A 23,293-nucleotide genomic window follows, 5' to 3' on the forward strand; every position below is an offset into this window, starting at 1 on the left:
TTCCGCACAGAGGATTTATAGACTCCCCCCCGTCATTTGGCATTCTGAAATGCCCTGAAATAACTCATATATAACACTGGCTGTCTGGGAGTCTGCCAATGTACGCGAACCTCTGAAGTCTGCGCGTGTTTTTCTTGTGTTTAAAGAAGAGCTGCTACCTGTCAGGGGTCCTCCTCTTGCCATGCTCGTTCATCTCCAGCATGATCTCGGAGGAGTCGAGGGGCGAGCTGGCGTTGGCGTCCAGGAGAAGCTGCTCGTGCTGGGCCAGATACTGAGCTGGAGTCTGCTTGGCCAACCTGGCACAGTGGAGGAGCTCTCGCTGAAGCAGGGGCAGGTTTGCCTTCAGCGGGAAAAAACAAGGAAGACAGACATGTCTGGATTAGGAAGGAAATATGTTGTTGCAGGACGCTTGGATAAAGATTTATCGAGATGATGTAAATGCGGGGAACTCTGAAGCGGACAAGAGTTAGAAACTCAGCGTGGAACAACAAATAGATGGGGTGAGAGTGAAATAACGCCAGATTAGGGCGAGAAAAAAAAAAGGAAGTGATAGATGAAGAGACAGGATGAGATAAGACAGGTCCCTTGACACCTTACTCTGCCATGTGTCTCTCTCTCTCCGGGGTGTGCTGATGTGTAAGTGTGTGTGTGTGTGTGTGTGTGTGTGTCAGCGCTGTCAAATAGCTCTCTCAGACCTGTCTGGTTGATATAACACAGCCATTGCTGCAATGTCCCAGATGTGGAGGATCATCGCACGCCAGGAGGTCTGACACACTCACACACCCATCCTTTAACGGACACGCACAAGCACCTCCCACTGTTTTACCGTTGTAACAGAGGTAAAGTATACACCTACAGGTTTCTACTCAAGAGTAGGTTTCCCTCCATGCCTCTGTGTGAATGCTGTCTGTGTGGAGGCATGGAAAGGTGAAATAGTTCAAATACAGTCCTGAAAAATAGGCCAAATGGACAGTAGTGGAAAAGCTTTTAAGCTTGTCAACTAAAGACATCAGCCTTGATTTAACCAACATAAATCATGTGCAGGAGTACTCACCTTGAGGAAGGGAATGACGAACGGCCTCAGAGGGAAGTTGGTGGCCTCGTGAAGCTTTGAGTGAAACTCTTCGATGGTGAGAGTGGAGTTCTGCCAGAGAGAATGGACACAGAAGTCGCTGAGAAAAAAACTTTCATCATGCACTTTCTTTTACAGAACCAGCAAAAGTCCCCCAATAAAATCACATTTTTTATCTTGTATGCTAAAGGTCCATATCTTTTGCGAGTAAGATAATGTGTTATGCCCACAAGTTGTTATCTTTCGTGCACAAGATCAAAAAAATATCAGCTTTCGAGACTCTATTTAAAATGCACTGCAACACATCACTGTTAGTAACTGTGTGCTTTTATCAAATAATAAGTCAGAGGACTGAGAAACTGCTGTACAGTAGCGTTGTTGGAAAGATTAATCAAAAATACTTCCACATGAATATAATCAGAGCTTACCACCAGCCCCAGCACAAGGCTGCGGACTCTCTCTCCAATCTCAGGCGATATGTCGTTGCCAAACTGCTGCAGCGTGGTCAGGAAGCGTTTCAGTTTGCAGAGTTGGCGGGCCCCGCAAGCTGGCGGGAGCTGCTGGTTGGAAAGCGAGGCCGTCGAGGACATGGCTGGCCCATTACTGAAGCCGTTAGGAGTGGATGGAGCACCGTTCAGTGACGTAGGAGAGTGGCTGCTCCCGTTCAGCACTGCAGACACACAGACAGAAGGAAGAGACAATGTGAATAATTGGGTCAGTAGTAGTGAAGGGGCCCTGAGGGCATCTGAGAGATCTGGGGGGCATAAAGAGGGCAGAAGCTAATCGAGGCGAACAGCAAACATTAGACTCACGTCTACAGTATATGATGCACGGAGTGACTTCATTTTTTGCCAGTTTGACTGCTACTGTCTGTGTGTGTGTGTGTGTGTGTGTGTGTGTGTGTGTGTTTGCAGTAACTTCAGCTGTCTCACAAGTGGTACCATCTGACCCCCTCCAACTCCATCTGTATCAGTCTACCCCACCCTGCTCCTCCTCACCCTCTTCCCCCCCACTCACTCACTCACTCACTAGGACACAACTATAAGAGGAACTTGTTAAAGAGGTGCCAAAAATAGTCCCGAGGCCTGTGTTACTTTTATTCCAATAGCAGGTGTGTGGCTAAATCCGGCCCTACACATGTCCACCAGCTGAAAGTAGATTTGCAGCTTTAAGGTTCAGAATAGACACAGCAGTCATACACATATATAATCACTGGCATATTCTTTGTAATGCAGGCGCAAACAAACTCACACACACACACACACGTTTGACCTTTCCCCTGGTTTTCATATTTCTATTTGACACAAAAATGCATGTAGAGTATAAAATGTATGTGCAAAGAAAATCTAATTATTTTGTGAAAAGCTCATCTAGTTTTCTATCTCCTGACTTCCCTCAGTGTGCCATATTATTATACATATTTGCATTTTTCCTTTGTTTGAATATCTAATGACGCAAAAAGCAACAACGTTGTCTCTCAGATTAAACATACAGCGGTCTTGTATGAAATGTATGTACCTGTGTTTTTGTATAACAGCATATGCAAACTCTAAGCACGTCATATAATCTTATTACAGCTTCAGCAACTTGATCTCAGTCTGTACTTACAGGTGAATGTACAGGACTCTCCAGTGAACCACTGTGGACTGTAACACTCTACAATACATTGTATTGTATTTAATTCTTACCATTTTATTCCCTTTTACTTGATTTTATTCATTTCATTAACGTCCTCTTGCCTTGTTAAGAAAAGTGCTAAATATATAAAGTTTATTTTCTTATCATTACATCACAAACATGAAAATAGAGCATTTAAGTGTTACTTTGTACATGACCCCTTACAATAAAATTAGAATAAATTTCAACTTGTACTTGAAAACAAAACTAGTCTATTTCAGTGGTTCCTCTCAGGCACGCTTGCTTCTTGGGCCTGAACACATACGGACTGACCCACGTGATCCCAGCAGGCAGCACTTGTTTTCTGGTTTCGGAGAGCGAGAGAGAGGGAGAGGTGCAAGGAGAGAGCTACACTGCTGACCGTCTGCCACAACAGGTGAAACAACATGGCCTGTCATTGCTATATAGGGAAGAAAGTAGTCTACACACACACTGCATCGCCACCCTGTCCACCGCCGCCGCCGCCGCCGGCCAGCCAGCTGGTAAACAACACAGACACACATATTGCCACAGCCGCACTTGCACATGCGCTCGGAGACACTTGTCCCACGAGCAAGGACACACCAAAAGACACACACACACACATAGATGCTTGCAGGGGCACACACACCTGACACACAAGTGACTTCAACACTTGTTCACCAGGACAGGGAAGAACTACATATTTGGAATTTCACTGCCTTTACACAAGCAGATAAAGTGTTAGTGACAGTTGGTCAAACAGGGACAAATGACAGCAGAGTTCATTGTAGATCGCTTCTGAAGTGCTGCTCTATCCATTTGTTAAATTTATCATGGATTGATGGATGAATCATTTGATTTGAACAATGAAAAATGGCCTGAAATTTAGATTTACTATCACTACACACGAAGTGTGCATTACGATTATAATTACCCTGTAAAATTATCCCTCTGGGTCATATTTTGTATAAAGTGAATTGAGGGTATACAGTCTTATTTATTATGAGAAGCAATTTTAGCATTTATCTTTCTCTTATTCTATTTTGTATTTATATTTTGTCTTGCTTCAATTTTTTCTTCTATCACTCAATCACTACTGTAAGCTGCTGTAACAAGGGAATTTCCCACTTAAGGGATCAATAGTTCTTATCTTATCTTGTCAGCCAAGTGGTAAAGTCTTATACATTTTTGGAGCATTTCTGCCTTAATTTGATAGATAAGTGACAGGGGACAACAACAACAAAGGTCCCCAACTGTGGACATTGTACTTACGGTAAATGATATGCACACTAACCTATGCCAAGAGGCATTTGACCTACAAATTACTATATATGCTTAGATAAACGTCAGTGGTGTAGAGAAGCATTTTGGGTGCTTTGGCCATCTTCTCCAATGCTTACTGTGAAGTGACGAGCTAGAGCTGTTCCAGTGATGGTTGGCCGGTTCACCACACCTACCAGATCAATGTTTTTGTATCACACCTGCCTCTTCAATCGTCTTCAAGTCAAAGAAAACACACATCTCACAGCAGCCAAACCACATCATGTACGACACACGTTCACTGTATAGAGTTGAGGTGTCCTTCATCTAAGAGAATAGTCAAAAGTAGAAAGGGTTCTTACTTGTTTTACTGGTAGTAGGGGTATATGAAGCGTTGCGATTGGTTGCTTGGCTGACAGCCGGGGGTGGAGGAGGCATGGTGGGTGGGGTGGACCTGGGCTGGGTTTTCACATCCGCAGGTGAATCTGGCATTGTTCCAACCTTCTGCACTCTGCTACCTGCGACATGAAAGGAGGAAAACGAGAGAGAAAAACAGTCATCAAGAAGGGCTCCAGTATGGAAAAAAAAAATAAAAAAATTCAAAGTGGAGACAGCTGGTTAAGGAGGAGAGCACTGACATTTTCACCTGGGAACCATCGATTGTTTCCTGAAACCAAAAGCCCCATAAAAAGAACCAAAACAAATCAATGCGGGGAGTGGAAATGAATCCAAACTTGTATTGTGTCTCTCTTGTTGGAGATTCGTGGGCCTGGGAGACATACAGTAACACCTGCTCACTCGCTCAGCTGCTGCTGACTTGGAGCCCCCCCCCCCTCTCTCTCTCCTTCACACACACACACAGACACGCACACACACGCACACACACACACACACACACACACACACACACACACACACACACACACACACACACACACACACCATGTAGCTCTGACATCCCAATCAGTGCCCCTCCACTGTAACCTCCAACCTGCCAGACGCACATACATACACACACGTACTCGCGGGCACACACTCCTCCTCGTCTGTCCCCTCTCGCCTCTCGCCCCCTAGTTCAGACAGCCGGCTTGACAGCCAGTGACAAGTGCAGCTGGATCTGCTGCTGTCCATCACTGTGGACTGGCTTTCAGCAGGGCTCCGTCCTGCTACCAGGAGCTCCACTGTCCTCTGCCAGACAGCCTGCCAGTACCAAACAAGGCAAGGCAAGGCCAGGCTGTGTGGCGTAAAGGGGATGGATGGTACAGCAAGGGACACAAGAAGAATGACATGACACTGGGTGCACAAGCAAGTGTGAAGAACTGCTGCCTCACATTCTGTATTTTTATACACACAATGTGTCTTTATTTATTTTATTTATCAGTGAGCTGAGGGTGTTCTTTCTGTCTGTGTCCATCTGCAGCTGCTGGAACAAGATCTTTCTGTAATGTAAACCTGAGCTGAGAGGTGTGATGACTTTTGCAGGCTGTGAGCCCATAGCTTTGGAGGATGTGTACATGTGTGTAACTGGCAGAAAGCATGATAAATGTGCAGTGAAAAACAATGTAATCAATATGCTACACGGTTTATATATCATTAGATATGTGTATCTTTTTACCCTAGCACTACACACCGCTATAAATGGAGTAAACGTGCATTTGTACTGGAAGAGTGGGGAGAGAGGGCCTTGTTCTGTGCTCAAATCAGACATCAACAGCTTTGAAGGCATTCGTTGATTCTCAATAACTCTTCTCTCTGTTTTTCTTTTTCTCGCTATTAGCTTACTCTTGATGCATTACAAGAGAATAGGAGAAGGAAACAAACTCTGTCTAACTCTCTCAAACATGGAACCCGAACAACAACCAAAAGTTTTATTTTACATCCTTATATGCCCCCCGGCCCAGTGACTCTGTCATCCTGCAACCGGCACAGGGAAAGGGGTAATAATACATAATAAAAAATAAAAGCACTGCCACCACTCTATTATTATTTAATCATTTCAATCAAGCAAATGTCAAACTTTTCCTGGTTTCACCTTCTTCAATGTAGGGATTTGCTGCTCTTCTCTGTCGTATATGATAGTCAGTGATGAGTCTTTTGACTTTATATAGTTGGTTGGACACAAGAAGCAATTTAAAGACATAGCTGTGAGCTCTAGGAAATTGTGAGGAGCATTTTATCACAACTTTTTTGACAATTTACTGAATAACCTAGTAATTGATCAGTAAGGGAATAATGAAAATAGTCATTAGTTGCAGCCCTACTGTAAATGTTGCTAAATAATGAGCTTTTCTTGTGAACCAACTACAAATCCAATGTTTTCCTCCATAAAACTCCTGCCTCAGTCGGCGTTAGCCTATTTCTGAGAGCTCATGTAGACGCGCTCAACAGCTGGTGTCTGTATTTAAAGAGCACCACTCTGGAGTGTGCTGAACGAGGGCCATTGACACAGTGATCCTCAAGAACACGAGGGGCACTCCGCTGTTTGCCTCAATGCAAGACGCTCTGAACATAAACACACATGGGGGTGGGGTGGGGGGGTGGTATAAATAGATGCGGCCATTCTCTTCTGAAGAATCCTAAACACACAAACAAGCTCTCAGTTGGTGCTGCTGATTTGGCGAGCTGCTTCCTGCAGTGAGAATTTTGTTTCAGCAAATTTCTCTTTGATCAAATTTAGTGTGCCACCGTATGCAGTGAGTACTGTGGGGCTTACAGCATAGTATACATACAGTGAACAATCTTGCTCATGCTGCTCTAAATGTTGCCATTTTTCCACGTATTGATGAATTGATAGTCTGAAGATGCACTCACATCAACAAGAGCTGGACATGTGGCGAGGAGAGGCGAGGCGAGGAGAGGAGAGGCGAGGCGAGGCGAGGCGAGGAGAGGCGAGGCGAGGCGAGGAGAGGAGAGGAGAGGAGAGGAGGATAAGGGGACTGTCCAGTCTGTTTGTCTGCTCCCACCGTGGGATTATAGACAGCTGTTTAATCTGACCAGCTACAGGGACAAGGCACACACAAACGCGCCACGCTCTGGATTTCACTTTTAATACATTAGGAAGTCTGCTAGGTCTGCCACCCCATCTGCTGCCATTTGTGCTCCCATTGTGCTTTGCGCTGAAGGACGAAACACTCAGAGTGAGAAGTGAAGGAGGAGAGAGAGATCAGTGCACCAGGTTAAACAGACCTGTGGTTGTAAGGTCCATGCTCACGCTCCTGTCTACATTGCTGCACAGGTTTTTATGTGGCTCTCTGATGTGGAGCCAATTTGTGATCAATACAGCTGAGAATAGATCCACTCAGGGGATACGTTGCTGTCTGTCACAAAGCCTAACTACTGAACGTCATGTGGAAAACAAAACAATAAGATGCAGTCATTGCCTACCTCTCTGCTGCCGTCTGTGTCTGCCTCTGTTTCTCTCGACTCTCTGAACAGCTGTATGTCTGCACATTTGACGTAACTGGGGCTAAAAGATTGCTCACCAAAGAAACAGTCTGCAGTCTGAGTTCTAAAAATGTTCTCTGTCTTTGACTCTCCCCTTGTGCCATGATGAAACAAGATGAAAAACAATTCCGTGCGAGGCACACAAAACCATGGATCATGTACTGTACAGCTGCACACACACAGTGCACGTGCCATTCTGGGGTCTCATTACAGATTTAAGAACATATGCCTTCACTAAAGCCCTTAAAAACAAACACACATACTCATACACAAATTTATACTAACATGTAATGAAAGGCCATTAGAGGGCCATTCAGATGCATTTAGGTATGTGCATTGAATGCATGCATTACTCTGTGTGTGTGCGTGTGTGTGTATGTATGTGTGTGTGCATGTGTGATCGTGCTTCCACTGGAAATACAGCTGCAGCTTATTAGCTTTAGCTAACCGCTGCAGAACAGTCCCCTTAAATCCCTCCTGTCTATTCAATCTCTCATACTCCACAGAGACTCTCGTCAGTGACCACATAGCCCTAAAACTCTCCCTCTGTCTCTCGCTCCTTACATCCCTCCCTCCCTCCCTCCCTCCCTCCCACTGTAATTCCCCCAGTCTCCAGGAATGCTGTTGTTTTTAATTTCTCCCAGCTGCTCTGGCTGGCTGCCCGGCCGCCTGCCTTCCCACATCTGTTCCCTATCAGGCCGCTGAGGAGTCCACACAAACAGAGCCTGAGCCCCTGGCCCCCAGCCTCCCACCAGGCCTTCATATCAAAACATGGGGATTGTAGCCCTGTGCCCTGGACCTAAGACTTCAGGGTACAGCACCCACAGCACCCTCCTCTCTCTTACAACCAGTCAAAATTCAGCCTTTAAGAGGAAAACGACTGCTGACATCACAAGAACAATATGACATATTTGACAAAAATACCTTTCTGTGTGCCTTCATGTCAACTTGTTATCAGTGTGAAGTCTGAACCGTGTCACAGGTAAGATAGGAGTGTGTCTCTTTGTGTGTCAGCAGCACACAGGCTGCTCCTGCAGTCAGATCCCAGACTCCACTTCATCTTGAGCTGATTTAGAGTTCAGAGGCTTTAAAGCCCTCACTAATGACAGGGTGGGAGACGGCCCTGTACAGTGTGTGCATAAACACACACACACACACACACACACACACACACACACACACACAAATAGATACACAGATGTATGCACACATGCTCACAAGTTGGATTTTGGGTGCATATGCTCACGCTGTGGACACAAACACATATTTTCCCGTATGTTACTTGAGAATCCCTGTGATAGTACACATGCAGCGCCGGCTGAGCAAACACAGCGAACAAAAAAACAAACTGGAGGTGGGGGTGGATGGGGGGGAGCGGAGGGGTTCTCCTTAATAAGCACTGACAAAAGCCCTTCTGTCTTTGATCAGCTTACCATGAGCAAATCAATGACAAGTCAACCAGCTTTTTCTAAGTCATACACTTCAAAAATGTCCGAGACTGGCAAGAAAAACATGGAGAGCTTGAGGACAGGCAGGCAGTGGAGGTGGACCGAAGGCAATTCATCCAGAGCCAGAGGTGCTAAGGGTAGAGGAGTTGTACATCTCTCTCTCTGAGCTGCAGGGATCCTGTCATACAGTGCTTATATCTGTGAAAGCTGTTATTGATGTAATTGTATTGAAGTTCTAGCGACCATCTGTTCTCCTTTGGGAGGGCCTGGCTCTTCTCGTCGGCAGTGAAGTGGTTATGTGCAGCATATCACTGCTGCCGACGTGCTCGCAGAGAAAAAACTTCCTTTTCAGATTTTCCCAACGGCTGCTAATAAAATCCAGATGCTAGACTGGAGCTGTTTCTGCCTCGCTCCCTCACCACTCCCCCCCTCCTCCTCTCCTCCCTCTCCATCTTCTGTCCTTCCACATCTCTTGTCTTAGTCAACCCCCTCCTCCCTCCTTTCCCCTGTCCTTCTCCATTGCTAATCATTTATTGTGCTCTTTTCATCTACCTCTCCTCGTCTCGCTCCCCCCCTCAATCCCCCCGCGATCCATCCATCCTCACCTCCTTCTTTCTCTCTAGCCACTAACCCAGAGCCATTCCTAAATAAAGGAAAGTATTTGCGACATTCGGCCGAGGCGGCTGTGCCAAGAACAACTCCCCGGCTAGCCAGACACATCTGGAGTGTGTTAGGACTGCACTGGGCACCGGTACCCACACTGGCTATCCCACCACATGTACACACACAGAAAATGGTTACAAATACAGGACTATAGGAATCATATACACGTATATGCATACTTTTTTCACAATGACTATGTTGCTGTTCTCACATTGAAAACTGTTATTCTTGTTGCTCGCAAGACAGCCCGGCAGCTGTATGCACAAATTCTCTGTTGTCCTTGCTTCTGTGTTGAATACACTTCCTTTGCAGCAATAGAGGAAAACCGGGTATATTTGCATAATTGTGCAAGTACATGACTCCTTGCATGTATTCTTTGTGTATCCATATGTGTGTTGTGCTTCTGCATGTATCTGTGTTTGAGTGCGTGTGTGTGTGTGTGTGTGTGTGTGTGTGTGTGTGTGTGTGTGTGTGTGTGTGTGTGTGTGTGTGTTTGTGTGTGTATGCATGTGGCTCCAGGGTCTCTGTGTGAGAGGAGTTGAACACCTGAACATCAATAACTGTCATGTGGGCCACCTGGGACCCCACAGCCAGCTTGCACCATGGGCACAGAGCCATCACCAGCACAGCTGCCACAGAGAGGAACGAGGGGGAGGGACGTATGAGGGAGGAAGTAAGAGACAAGAAAGACACACACACACACACACACACACACACACAGCTATATGAGGAGGTGACTGTGCATATACATCTGGGAACGGGTCAGAGAGACGGAGAGGCAGACAGATAAGGATTTACATGTAGCTTCTGCTCTGCATGATAACTCTCCTTTGTTCTCCCTCGTCTACGTCTTCTTTGCTATGTCCTGTCAGCCGTGCGCCTCATTTTGCCTGCTGAGAGCTCAGCCTCGGGCTGCGATGTTACAGCATCAGATCAGACTTTCTTTCGTCATTCCTCAGATGTCAGATGAACTCAGTTAGCGGGCTCCATCAGACATGATATCATTCATTTTAATACAAGGTACACTGTTGATATGCTGGCACGAAACAGAGTTCAGCGGGAGACAGAAACTTCTCCTGCGTTTTCAAGATCAGAATTGACTGAACCCAAATATGAGACCTGAGCACAACCTGAGACTTTTTTTTAAATTTCATCTTATACTGACTTCATCAGGTAATGAGACACAGAAGCTGCACTTTCCCCCTTTCCTTCTTGCTGCTCAGAACTGCCAGTTCACTTGCAATGCATCTTGTGCAGATACTTGGCACAGTTAGAAAATAGAAAGATGGATTTCTGAAAGGGGCACTATGTAGTTTTGGATAAGAAATGTAGACTCTAATATTTACAATAATAATGAGGTAATAATACAATATAAAAAAAATTTTTTTCTTTCCATAAGTGAATAAGCAAGCTGCTCTCAGAAGAAAATACGATCCCCAGAACACTGTTTGAAGCTAGAAAGGTGGCAGGGTCCGCCACATACAAACAGAGTAAAACAATAAGAAATTGTGTTTGCGTCCTTTAAGGTCGGTTTGTTTAGTCAGTCATGAAAATTAAGATTTTTTATCTAGTTTGTTAAGGCATAAGAAATCAGTCAATGCAGATCTTCCTCTTCTGATCAAAATTTCCTCCAAAAAACTACATGGTGCACCTTTAATGAATTAGATGTCATATATAATAAAATAATTAAATAATAATAACACAGTTTGTTTTTTCTACAACTGTTCTACTACCTGACCTGAACGCACCAAGTCCTGCCAGAGTACACGTTCACTCTGGTGTTAAAATCAAACATATAGATCTCATTAAGAAATCACATTAAGGGAATTGATTTGTTGCCGTGATGGTAGCCAATAGCCATCAATAAGTCATAAACACATTTAAAATAGCCTAGAAGGGAGAAAAAAAACCTTGTCCCACTGTCAGAGGATGCTCACAATGACTGCACTTACATAAATAAGCTCCCCGACCAAACACCTGCAGCCTCACCCAGCACCAATTAGCTCATCAGGCTTTTAATTACTCTGTTAATTGCATACAGGCAGCATGAAGGGCAGCCTGGGAATAGGGCAAGGGGGGCCTCCTGAGGACCCAGCCTGACGAGCCTGACAAACAAAGAGGAGGTTTTCTACCAACAGCAGCCACAACAGAGCGGCTCTGGAGGCTCGGAGGAGAAGCAAAAACAGGAGACAACAGCTCCAAGTGCCTCATCAGCAGCGCTGCAGCGCCGAGTGACATCACTTCCTGTTCTGATCAGTAAGGCATGGAGACTGCCAGCGGAGTGATGAGAGGAGGATGGGGAAAGCGGTTGAGGGGAGAAAAGGAGTAGAGAGAGTTGCGTGTGCATGTGTAGAGCGGCTACACTACATCTGGATTAGCTCGTATTGGTCATAGGAGGGGAGCAGGGGGCGGGTTGGCGTTGGAGGGGAGGGTGAGAGGAGCAAGCGTGGGAATGTCCCACTGTTAAGTTTAGGGCATGTGGGCTTACTGTATTTGTGGGAGAGTTAGGCTAGAGTCTCCACAGAGTGACCTGTCCGTCGTGGAGCTCTGCGATAACACAAACATCCTCTCAACTGCATGCGCTCACACATTCAAGAGGGAGGCGGCTGACATGAGAAAAGGCAACAACAGGCGTGAGAACTTCTGTATTTGTTTTCACCTCGCGTTATTTGGCATTTATTCCTCATCCTTATCAAATGTCCGTATCTATTGATCTTTTTTAGTGTATCAGCCTGGCCGCCTGTGTGTCTTCTCTCCCTCGCAGCAGATGTCCTCCCTCCGTTTCTTCCAGGAGCAGTGTTTGAGGAGGTGTATCCAGGAAACAGTGGCCGGCACTCACTTCCTGTGTGACAGGTGTGCGATGGAGGCCTGACAGCTGCTGTCCTGCTCTCTCTTTCCCTCTCTGTATTCCTCTCTCCTGTTTCTCCCTCTTTCCAGCCAGCTGCAGCAGAGAGCAGCTCTGTTTGTTCTTACGTCACCGTTGCTGCCTGCTGATTTATGGAGCACAAAAGACTTAGATTTGACCCTGGCAACACACACACATGCACACACAGACACACACACACACTACGGCAACTGCAACATCTCCGTCCTTCCTCCTCATAAGCCCCGGAGTCTTTACATGTGTGTGAATTGTGGCTGCCTATTCTCCTCCCGGTGTCTCTCGCTCTTATGCTTCGTGCACCGCTACAAACCTGACACTTCGCTGTCACTTACAGCTAAGATAGAAAAACAAACAGCAGATTAGGCATTCTCCTGCTTGATGTCATGTATTTCATTTCATTCAGTGTTAAATGTCTGCTCTGTCACTGTGGAGCTGTCAGCACTGACAAAACTGTCTGTAGTCTGAACCGCTCCCCAGCCTGCCAGCACTCTAATGCCTCTTCATTTGGCCCACAGGCACAGTAACAATAGCTCCTGACATTAGCCAGGCATGGATAGGGTGTTTTGTATTATCCTGGACCCCATAGGTGCCACACATACACACACATCGACACACACACAAATCACTGGGAAACAGAATGTGGCGGAGAAGGGGGGGGGGGAGCATTCATGTGACAGGTTAGAGAGAAGCTTTGACAGTTTCTCCATTTAGCCTAAAGCCAGCTCACGCTGGAAGCCGCTGAAATAAATACCAGCTACTCCTCTGGGACCCGAGCCGACTACGGGACGCCATCACAAAATCAGAGCAAGCGGGCAAAGAAAGAGAGTGACTGCAGTGACAGTAACATGCTGATTAAGTGAGCTAATTGGCAAATCAAGGTGTGCTGCTGATTAATGTTGGGGTCAAAGTAAGTGGACAGCAAAATGTGTCTCTTTGCTAAAGGAACTTTTCTTAAGTGAATCATAAGATCAGTGAAGGAACATTTTAATAAATTCCAAAGTTTACCACGTTGACATTGCTTCTAATTAAATGGCAAATAAGTGATCAAAAGGATTACATTTTTTAGCAAATGTTGTTTTTCTGATACATTTGATGGATTAAAATTGTGTTGCATTACAGTTTATTTGATCTTTATTAGCTTTTGCATTTTGTTTTAATATCATGAAATAGATTTGTTGAGATATATATATCAGGCTGAGATTTTCTAATGTCAGGGACCATGTGATTAAAGGTGGGATACATAAGAATTTTTGGTTGAAAAAATGTAAAAGTTTACCAAAATGAACAGAATGTGACTGAAAAACAGTTTTGGCGTTAGGATGTCTATGTATTGTTACAAAGTGTGATTAGAATGCTAAACAGCTAGCCTAATTCCCGTCCGAGTCCAAAGCTCCTGCGCTAGCAGTAAAAACACTTGGTGCTCCTGGTCCAAATTATTTGTCTACAGTTTTACAACCCCTTTTTTCACAATGTAAGCTTAATGGAAAACGTCTTTTTGGGCTGCATCATGAGGCTTTGTAATAACATGGTTAGGCCACTACGAAAGTTCATCAGTACATCACTAACAGGATGATCTTTCTCTGAGGTAGCACTTGAAAGATGGAGTGGAAGCCTTCAAACACACCCCGCTGAGGCTCCTGGTGACTTTAAATGCCAGCTGATAACTCGCTCCTCAAAGTGACCACTGCTCTTTGACACATTAGTAGGATCTCTGACCCCTTCTCTGCACTCTGAATTAATACCCCTCAGAAGCTAATATTTCCATTTCTTAGTGAAATTAGTGCTTTACACGAGCACTACTTTTATCTGAGTTTGTTTGCATGTGTGTGTTTGGAGAGAGAGAGAGAGAGAGAGAGAGAGAGAGAGAGAGAGAGAGAGAGAGAGAGAGAGAGAGGCAGAGAGGGAGAGGAAGGAAGGCTGGAGCCGAGATTAAGGTCTGTAAAACTAACTGGTAACACAACGGCACTCAATGGCTCAGCCTCCCATTTGAAGAGAGACGGAACCATCTGTGTGGCACAGGATCTGTTTCCAGGAGATAACGGCTTTTTTTAATTTCACAAATACTGTACAGAGAGAGAGAGAGAGAGAGAGAGAGAAAGAGAGAGCAAGTGCGAGAGATCTGCCTTCCTTCCCAATCTCTGCATGCTTGCTCCTCCGCCGCAGCACTTCCTCAGACGTCCAGAGAGGACTGCTTTGGAGTGGAGGCCTTAATAAGTTCAGTCTGTGTTCCTTTGTGCTTGTTTACTCCCTGCCTGTGATAAAGGCCTCGGCATGGGGGCACAAGGAAAGGGAGGGATTCATCATATCAGGTAGCGGCGGCGATATGAACTTCCCATTTTCTCTGTTGGCCTGTCCGTTCGGCTTGATTAAAACAGAGCTCAGCGCTACTGCAGATTAGCCCAGCTGTTTCCTGTGTCTGACTCTGATCTGAACACACTTCCTAAACACGGAGCGGAGGGGGGCGGGCGGTGAAAGGGTGCTGCAGGCGGAGCGGGACAGGGAAGAGAAGTGGGTCAGCAGAAGGTCAGAGGTCCATGGGTAAGCGAGGAACTAGAAGGTGAGGAGGGAGAGCGGGAGGTGAAACAGGCACAAGACGAGGAAGGGTGGAGGAGAAAGAGTTCTTTTCTCGGGTGTAGCTGTCAGCAATTCAGCCCTACGCACGGTACATGTGAATCATCAATGTTGTGACATTTGTTTGCAACTACATTCACGACTGAGGTTGTCTGCGCGCTGGAAATGTGCCTCCCTTTTGAAATGCGTAATTGAGGGCGCTATTTGTCAGTGCTGCTGTATACGTTGAAGTAATTTCAGTAAGATGAAGTCAATTCAACAAATGCTCAGCCATAAATGTCACAGACAAGGTGCATTTCACCTGCTCTGCATGCATGGAAATCTGTAAAGAAGACATTTGATAATTCAAACGCAACACAGTGCAGCAGGAAATAAATGGTGTGCGTGTAACTATATATTATTCTTGTGAATCTGAGTGGACATGTGCACATGTAGGGGAGCGAAGGAGAAAAAGAGAGAAAGAGTGATATTTAACACACACATTTGGGGTTTTACTTGGCCTCCACCCTCTGCCTCTGCTCCCACGCTGTGGCGTCAGCGGGCCAGCCATTCAGCGAGTGTGTTTCTCATTCCATCAGATGTTGGGAAGCTGTTCGCTTCTCCGCTCTAGTCTCTGACATTCCCAATCTCCCCAGAGAGGCTGGGCAGCCTTGTCACAGTAATGTCAAACACATGTGGAACAGACCAGGGCAGACACACACACACACACACACACACACACACACACACAGGACGGAGGACGGGGCAGAAGGCGGCCAGAACCACACTGGTCTTTCCCACTGTGTATTAGGATAAACAGCAGTGAAACCATAGAGATGCAGCGCCGGGAAAGTCACTTCATCACTCATTTGCTCCCCTATTATTTCACAAAAACACACACATTTACACACTGATCTCTTTAAACTCACTTTAACTGTACAGTAAGTACTCAGTGCTGCAAAACATTCATGTCAATCTGTCGCCCCTGAACATAGAAAACACCAAAGAGGTCCTACTGTCCAAATGTCAGAGAACCTTCATAACTCTCTGTGACACTTCACTGTCTCCTCTTTGAAAACCAACCTAATTCAGTGGTCTGCCATTTATGTCTTCTATCACGAACTCACACACATGCAGGGCACCGAAAACCACCCGTATTACCAACAATTATGGCTCCCTCAGCTACTGCAGTTTTCATCGCTCTGTAGCTATCTGTTCTCAGACAGAGGCTCTACTTTTCTCTCCCATTTTGAAACTGTCTGATCGGTTGGAGCCTAATGGTCTCACCCTGGAGGCAAAGCTGTGTGACTGCCTACAAGAGAAGAAATAGACACCAACTCTTGAATGACACAAATAAATAGACCATTTGGAACGAAGAAACATATACAACAGTTAAGACTGTTTGCTGAAGCACAGTTACAGATGTCAAAAGGGACAAATGTGAACTCTGTGCACAAGTCACCTCGATTTGAGTCATTTGTTTTATTGTTTGTATAAGAATAGAGGGTTATGGGGGGGGGGGTTAGGTTCATTTTCTTAATATATACACATAGGCTCTGTTTAGGACTCACACACAAACATTAAAAATAAATAGGCCACACACGAGCTGTGTGGCGATGTAAAAAAATATGCTATATAGCAGCGGCTCCCAACTTTGGGGTGGTCTGAGGGTCATGAGGGAGGAAGAAGTCAAACTACCTTTTCTTTAATATCAATGTTTGTGCTGCTCACAACTAACATTGACAGTTTGTGTGTAGCTACTGCTCCTTTTCTTATCATATCGGATATAAAACTGTAAACATCTGTTTGCTGAAGCTCACACATACACATGAAGCCGTACAAACACACACAGGCCTGATGTCTTTGGCTTGTGTCGGCCGCTTCGCCTCGTCTTGTTTGTGATGGCCCAGGTGTCTGTGTTGTGCTGACCACCTGACCGGCCTAGCTGTGCCGCTCGCAGCTCCCGCCCACCCGAGGCCATCTGCTCCGCTCATTAATTAGGAGACAGCCAGTTTCACCTGCACTGCCCGCATTTAGATTACAATAATTACCACACACACACACACACACACACACACACACACACACACACACAAGGAGCACACTCAACAAGCCCACACACTCATACAGTAAACACGTAAACACAGCATCCATAGACCAGCACCAGGCGCAGAAGACTAATGACTTTCACCATCTCCTGCCTGCATTTTTTTTTTTCCTGTCAAACGCCTCTCGTTAACATTGGCACATGCAGGAGTACAGAAAATATTGTGTCTTTGATACCTTAATGGTGAAACATTAGTCATGACGTGCCTGAAATAGCAGCAATGAATCACAGAACGAAAAAAAAAAACCAACAACAAGACAAAACCCCATCGTGGGGCAAAGGGAAGTAAAGTGTGTGAATGTTGGAGCTTACTCTTTGCTGGCTCCTTTAAAAGAAAACAGGTAGCCTGGCTTTCTTTTAAAGTCCTTTGGTATGTTTTTTTCCTCTGTGTATAAAACAGACAACATCCCATCCATGCACCTGTGGTGGATGGGAATTGAATAAACACTCGGCAGGCCGGGGGTCATAATGAATGGCCTGCCTTTTTAAGAGAGCTACCTAATGATGAAGTGGGGACACCTGCCTATGCAGGCGGCTGGCCGGGCCCAGCTGAGAGACGGGGCGGTCGGCGTTTGGAGGGAGAGAGGCAGGGATGCTCGCCTGGCGGTGGTGGTGATGGAAGTATAATGTGCGGTGAGGCAGGGTGTCTGCACTGCGGTTTCACCTCTGCAACCTCCCATCCATTGTTGGAGACTATTATCAGCTGTTCAATTATTCAGATGATATTTACCAGGGCCAATTATACAGGGCCGCGTCCTGCAGAGAAAATGGCCTGAGTGTTTTACTGTTGCACTCACAGGCAGGAGAGTGCGCCGGCTGAGGCTGTTCAAGTGGGGGTAGAAACCTTTGGCTGCACTTGTTTCTTCTCGGGGAGTGTCCCCATGAAAAGTCACAAGGGTTGCTGTAAATTATACACCATGGTTTCAGCTTTTGTGCTCACTTTTCTGTTGTGTTTATTCTCTTTTGGTTGCCATAGTATTCCTGTTAAACACTTCCCCTGCCTCCTTCTTCAGCATCTCCACAAGTTGATATCCCTTCGATGACAGATCTGTCCTCAAATCTCGTTTTTTTGCACGGTGGCACGGTGGAGTTCACTTCAGGGTAAATGTCTACATTTATCCCTTCACACCCATCACCTCGGAGCAGTCCAGATGGATACCAAGTTCACAGAGATTCTGTGTCATCACTTTGTCTTAGCACCACTTTGATGTGCACCACAGACTGATGGGGCGAAACCCATAAACCCTCCAAGTCTCTTCATCGCCACATTTCCTACTACTTTAAGGCAACACCAAACAGGTAAATCAAAAAAAGAGGTATTTGAGCTCATCATAATAAAGGTAATCGATCAAAATAAATGTGCCTCACTTGGCAGAGTTTGCTATCTTCATGTCTATCATAAGCAACAATTAAATAATAATGTGCTTTTTTTTCACTTGCAGTGAACCCCCCCCTTTTTTTATATCCTAAACCACAATCTAATATGTTAAATTAAAGGAGGCACCATAGAAAAAATACATTTAAAAAAGGAAGAAAGAAATTAGAGCAACAGAAGCCTGGTTTGTCTTCACCTTCGCTAACACACCGCTCTAACACAGCTGCAAACATCATGTTGACCACAATGTGAGTTCAAACTTGATTAAAACAAAATAAAAAATCAGCAATTGAAGTCATTAAATTTGAAAAAAATACAAATAAATAAATCCAGATTGACCTTTTAAGTAAAACAAAATGCATTTCAATAACACTTCCCTCTAATATCAAATGAAACATTTCCCCCGTTACTGGCTTCAGAACAGCCCAGTCTGCAGGTCGCACTTACTTTGTGAAGGTCGAGGTCAGGCTGAGGTAATTGTGGCGGTGATAATCCACACCGAGTAGCGTCTTAAACACTTTTTATATCGTCTCAATCCTCATTATTTGGATAAAACAGGAGTAAAGCCTTTTTGCTTAATAGTGCAGGGGGAACTACTCAGGTGTTGTCCCCCTCCCTCGCTTTTTTCTTGTTTTTGTGTGTATCTTTTTTTTCGTTTTTTTTGTCTTGAGAGAGAAGAGAGGCAGGAGCCACAGTCGGACACAAAAGAAGATGATTAACTTTCCTTTGGGAATTCAAAAAGAGGGCTCTTGACTTTCCAGGTTCAACAAAAAAAACAAAAAAACAAAAAAACGATGAGGTATTTTCTCTTCTCGCTTATATCGGAAGGGGCTCTTGGGGTCCTCAAGCACACTGATGTCTTTGGTTTGGCAGTCTTGTGTTGTGTTCTGTGTTGGTGTGAACACAATCACAACTTGTCCCGGTCGCGTAAATCCGCTCTCTGGCTCATTTTAACCATCCCGGATAGAAAAAAAAAGAAAAAAAAAAGAGAGAGAGAGAGATAGGAGCAAAAATACAGTTTTAACCGCAGAAACAGACAACTATTCACCGTTCTTTTTTTTCTTTTTTTTTATGTTGTTGACTGTCCACATATCCACGCGTGGAAAAAAAAATCAAAAAACGACCAATGTACGGATCCTGTTGTCTGCAGGGCGCGTCTATTATTCCTCCTGTGACAACTTTCAAACCTTCAGTTCACAGTTGAGTCACAGTCCGTGGAATCAGGAACAAGTCCGCACACGTCCGGCCGGATCAATTTCCCTTTTCTTTTTTTTGAAATAAAAAGCACAGTTTCTCCACAGCCTCCTAACCACGCTCCTCTCTGTGGTCCTTCTCCTCCTCCTCCTCCTCCTCCTCCGACGCGCCGATCCTCCGCCGACCTGCCGTCAGATGGTGTCAGGGAAACCTTCACTTCTCTCCCGATGAGACTCACAGTCAGCTGAGCATATTTTTTTTTTAACCTCTCTGTTCCCGTCAATGAGCAAAAATGTTTTCGGGTTTTTCAGACTTGGGTGTTTTGTCTTCACTGATGAGTGGAGCCCACACTGTGCGCAATAACCGCGGCTCTCTCCTCCTCCTCCTCTCTCTGTCCTCGCTGTAGCCTTCTGTCTGCGTTTAAACACCATCTGGAGCTCCCAACCTCTCTCTCTCTCTCCCTCTCTCTCTCTCTCTCTCTCTCTCTCTCACACACAGACTCCCCCCCTCGCCACCCTCACCCCCCACCCCCTCGCTCTCTCTCGAGCTGGCAGCTATTGTACAGGAATCCTCCTAAATTGAAGAAGATCCAAGTTGAAGCCTACAGATTCTCATATATCGCAACAAAATGATTAGGATAAACGCCAGGGGAGGCTGAACACAACGATCTATACTGCACTTGATCCAAGTGATCACGGGTTACACTTGGATGATAAAAATGTCTTATTTCACAATAAAATGCCTAGGTGACACAAATTATGTGCAGCAAACTTCAATTTCCGAACACGTTTTGTCCTGTGTAATTATTTCACGAAACCAAAACGGTCGGATCAAAAAGCGAAAAGGGAGCTGAGAGAAATCCAACTGAGCTGCAGTCCCGCTGTCTGCCCGTGGGGGGCGCTGTTTCGTCATATCAGGGCGACGAGGACCACAGGGGGAGCACCACTGAGTTCACAAGACTACAGCCTTCAATTACTTTGCTTAAGGACAGCTCTGTGAGAGCTGGAATAGGCTGCTGCCAGTAAAATAATGTTGTAAAGTTTTCTCTTGTGTTGTTGCCAGCTGGGTTGACTGATATATGTGTTGCTGCTCAAATACTGTTCCATTTCCATTGAACTCATCAAAGGACACATTAATGTAAAGATTGCCATCTGAGTCTACAGAATAGTATGTAATTATTGATAAAGGGGCTGCTAATAAGAGTTTTGTTCGTGGAATGTGTACTACAGTGGGTAAAAATTTGTAATTTTTTTCTGTTTTTTGGAAATTAAATGCTAATAAACCAGATATGAATGAAAGACCTATCAATAAAGTTCCCTTTTTCTATCGCTCTACATGTGTCTTCTGTCAATGTACCTTAGTGTCATCTGACTTCATTTTCGCATTTTATTTTTGCTGCAACCTTTGACTGTAATTTTATTTCGGATTACTGCTAGAATAGGTTTACATGCTTTAGTGCTAAAATACTGTTGCAACACTGTATTCCCACTCTCCTGTCTCTTTAAGGCCCCTCCCTACCGAGTCTCCTCTGATTGGTCAGCTCACACACACCTGAGCCAGCACTGCTAACAACGTAAAAGCAGCATGCACTTAACTAGTAGTTATTATTAAATTGAGCAAATATACGACTTTGTGACGTAGTGTGATGTCACAAAATCATGGAAGTAAAGGCGGGACTACTGACATGGCGTTTGAGGAGCAGTGTTTTCTGTGGGAGAGATTAACTTAACCTATAACCTATATAACACACATAAGGAGTGGAGAAAAAAAAAGAACATTAAACATTATTGGCCGTGCCAAGTGACATAAAAAATTTAACCCCTGTCTCTTTCGGTTGCCTGTACAAGCCTGTGGATGATTTGTTTAAGTTGTGTAATGCTGCTGGACTGTGGATTTCTTTATGAAGGACTCAGATTGGGTTTTCTGCGACGATGTGCCTATATGCACGTTCTCGAGTGCCGCTAACAGAGAGCAACGGTAGCTAACATTAGTTTAGAAATGAAGTCTGCAAACATAAACTAATGACTGGCTTCCAGCAAAACACAGAATTTCCTCAGATTCCCTTTAATCTGACATTCATGTTTTACATTTATAGTCTATAAAATGTTACTGAAAACTCAAAATTTCTCATTCAGAACCTGTTACAGAAGCAGCTAATTCTTGCTTCTGGACCAACCTTTTGTGGAACTTCTGATTGATAAAATTGTTGCTGATGAATCTTTATGTCAATCAACTAATTTAGTAATTGACCCAATCATTAAAGCTCTACTACAGAAGATACATAGACATTTGGCTGCCTTTGGTGCCTTCACAATGATGTTAATGTGAACTACCACTGAGTAAACAAACATTTGATGGATAGAGAGAGAAGCAGAGAAAAAGCCAAGTACATCTGGTACCTCTACAGTGAGAATCCTCCACCTGTCCACACTGATCTGCTCGCCCCACCCACCTGCCCTCTCTCTCCCTCTGGTGGACACACACACACACACACACACACGCACACACATAACTACACACACATAGCCATGGAGGTGGACAGAAGACAAAGCTGACACCCTCCTGACCCTTCCTGCGTCTATAGAACAAACAGAAGCTTGTAAAGTACACACAGACAGCTGCTCTGCCCTAACGCCAGTCTCACCAGTCTCACCAGCAATTGAACACAAACGCTGCCTTCACATCGAGCCAGGAGGACTTCTGAAAAACGCTGCAGTATTGATGAAACAAGTGTGCGAGGGGGGGGTGGAAACCTCTTTGATTGGAACACAACAGTTTTCCTGCACAGAGAGGGAATACGTTCAGCTCACCTTCAGTCTGAGGTCCTGACCTGGTGTTTTTTTGTTCAAGCCACAATATGCTGACACACACAGATAAAAAAACACAACATTACGCACATGAACAGATGCACAGGCCATAAAAAAGGTGGCACTGTCAGCAGCAACGCGTGTAGCGCAGCGTGGTGGAAGTACAGTTGTCAGTGAAACGGATGGAGTGATTATTAAACTCACTCTGTATTTTTCTCTTTCAGAGTTATGGCCCTAGGTAGCTCTTTACACATGCAGCCGTGTGTGTGTGTGTGTGTGTGTGTGTGTGTGTGTGTGTGTGTCTTAGTATGTTACTATGTCCTGTGCAGACTACTGAAAATGGAAGAGGTGCGTGTGTGCGTGTGTGTGTGTGGCCTTGAGTGACAGAAAGGTTGGCGATGGGGGTTGCATCTAAAGAAAGGATTCCTGTCAAGGTGACAGCTCCAAGATTGACAGGATGCTATTCTCCTCGCGAACGGCGTCACTCAACCTGTCAGCCTCCCTGTACGACAGCCTCTCACTCCTCTTAATTTGGCCTTTTGTTGAGCGGTCACTGGGTTAGCTCTGACGCTCCATGTGGCCGCCCCGATAAACTGCACAATGAAACGCACACACAAATACGGTGGGAACCTCGCCTCGATGAACTCTCTCTGTGCCGTAACACTGTGACTGGTAGTCCCTTTGATAGCATTAAAAACACCTTTGTCTCCTCGTTCTTTCTCTCCTCTATCTTCCCATCGCCTCACAAACACCCACCGCCCTTCTGTGGACTCGACAGCCTCTCCTGGATGGTTGAGCACCCACTGAGATATAAGTACCAGGTGAGGTCATTGTGCCGGTATGGAAATGAC

At 45.2% G+C, this 23,293-nt stretch overlaps 1 protein-coding gene across 10 annotated transcripts in view; it reads right to left on the bottom strand.

Annotated features, from left to right (window-relative positions):
- The window catches only part of cbfa2t3 (CBFA2/RUNX1 partner transcriptional co-repressor 3), a 44,352-nt gene that overhangs the window by 15,588 nt on the left and 5,471 nt on the right, over positions 1-23,293 (bottom strand). For 8 of the 10 annotated variants that reach the window (XM_030414227.1, XM_030414222.1, XM_030414229.1 and 5 more), the window contains exons 2-5: positions 4,333-4,488; positions 1,501-1,742; positions 1,055-1,144; positions 159-340 (exon numbers count right to left, since the gene is read on the bottom strand). In XM_030414227.1, coding sequence (XP_030270087.1) covers positions 159-340; positions 1,055-1,144; positions 1,501-1,742; positions 4,333-4,488 — 670 coding nt within the window. Of the gene's footprint in view, positions 1-158; positions 341-1,054; positions 1,145-1,500; positions 1,743-4,332; positions 4,489-7,354; positions 7,948-18,888; positions 20,092-23,293 lie in introns of those variants that run through there. The other 2 variants (XM_030414228.1, XM_030414224.1) reach the window with 2 other exon arrangements.

This window comes from Sparus aurata, chromosome 4 (genome assembly GCF_900880675.1).
Source record: "Sparus aurata chromosome 4, fSpaAur1.1, whole genome shotgun sequence".
NCBI classification, from domain to species: domain Eukaryota; kingdom Metazoa; phylum Chordata; class Actinopteri; order Spariformes; family Sparidae; genus Sparus; species Sparus aurata.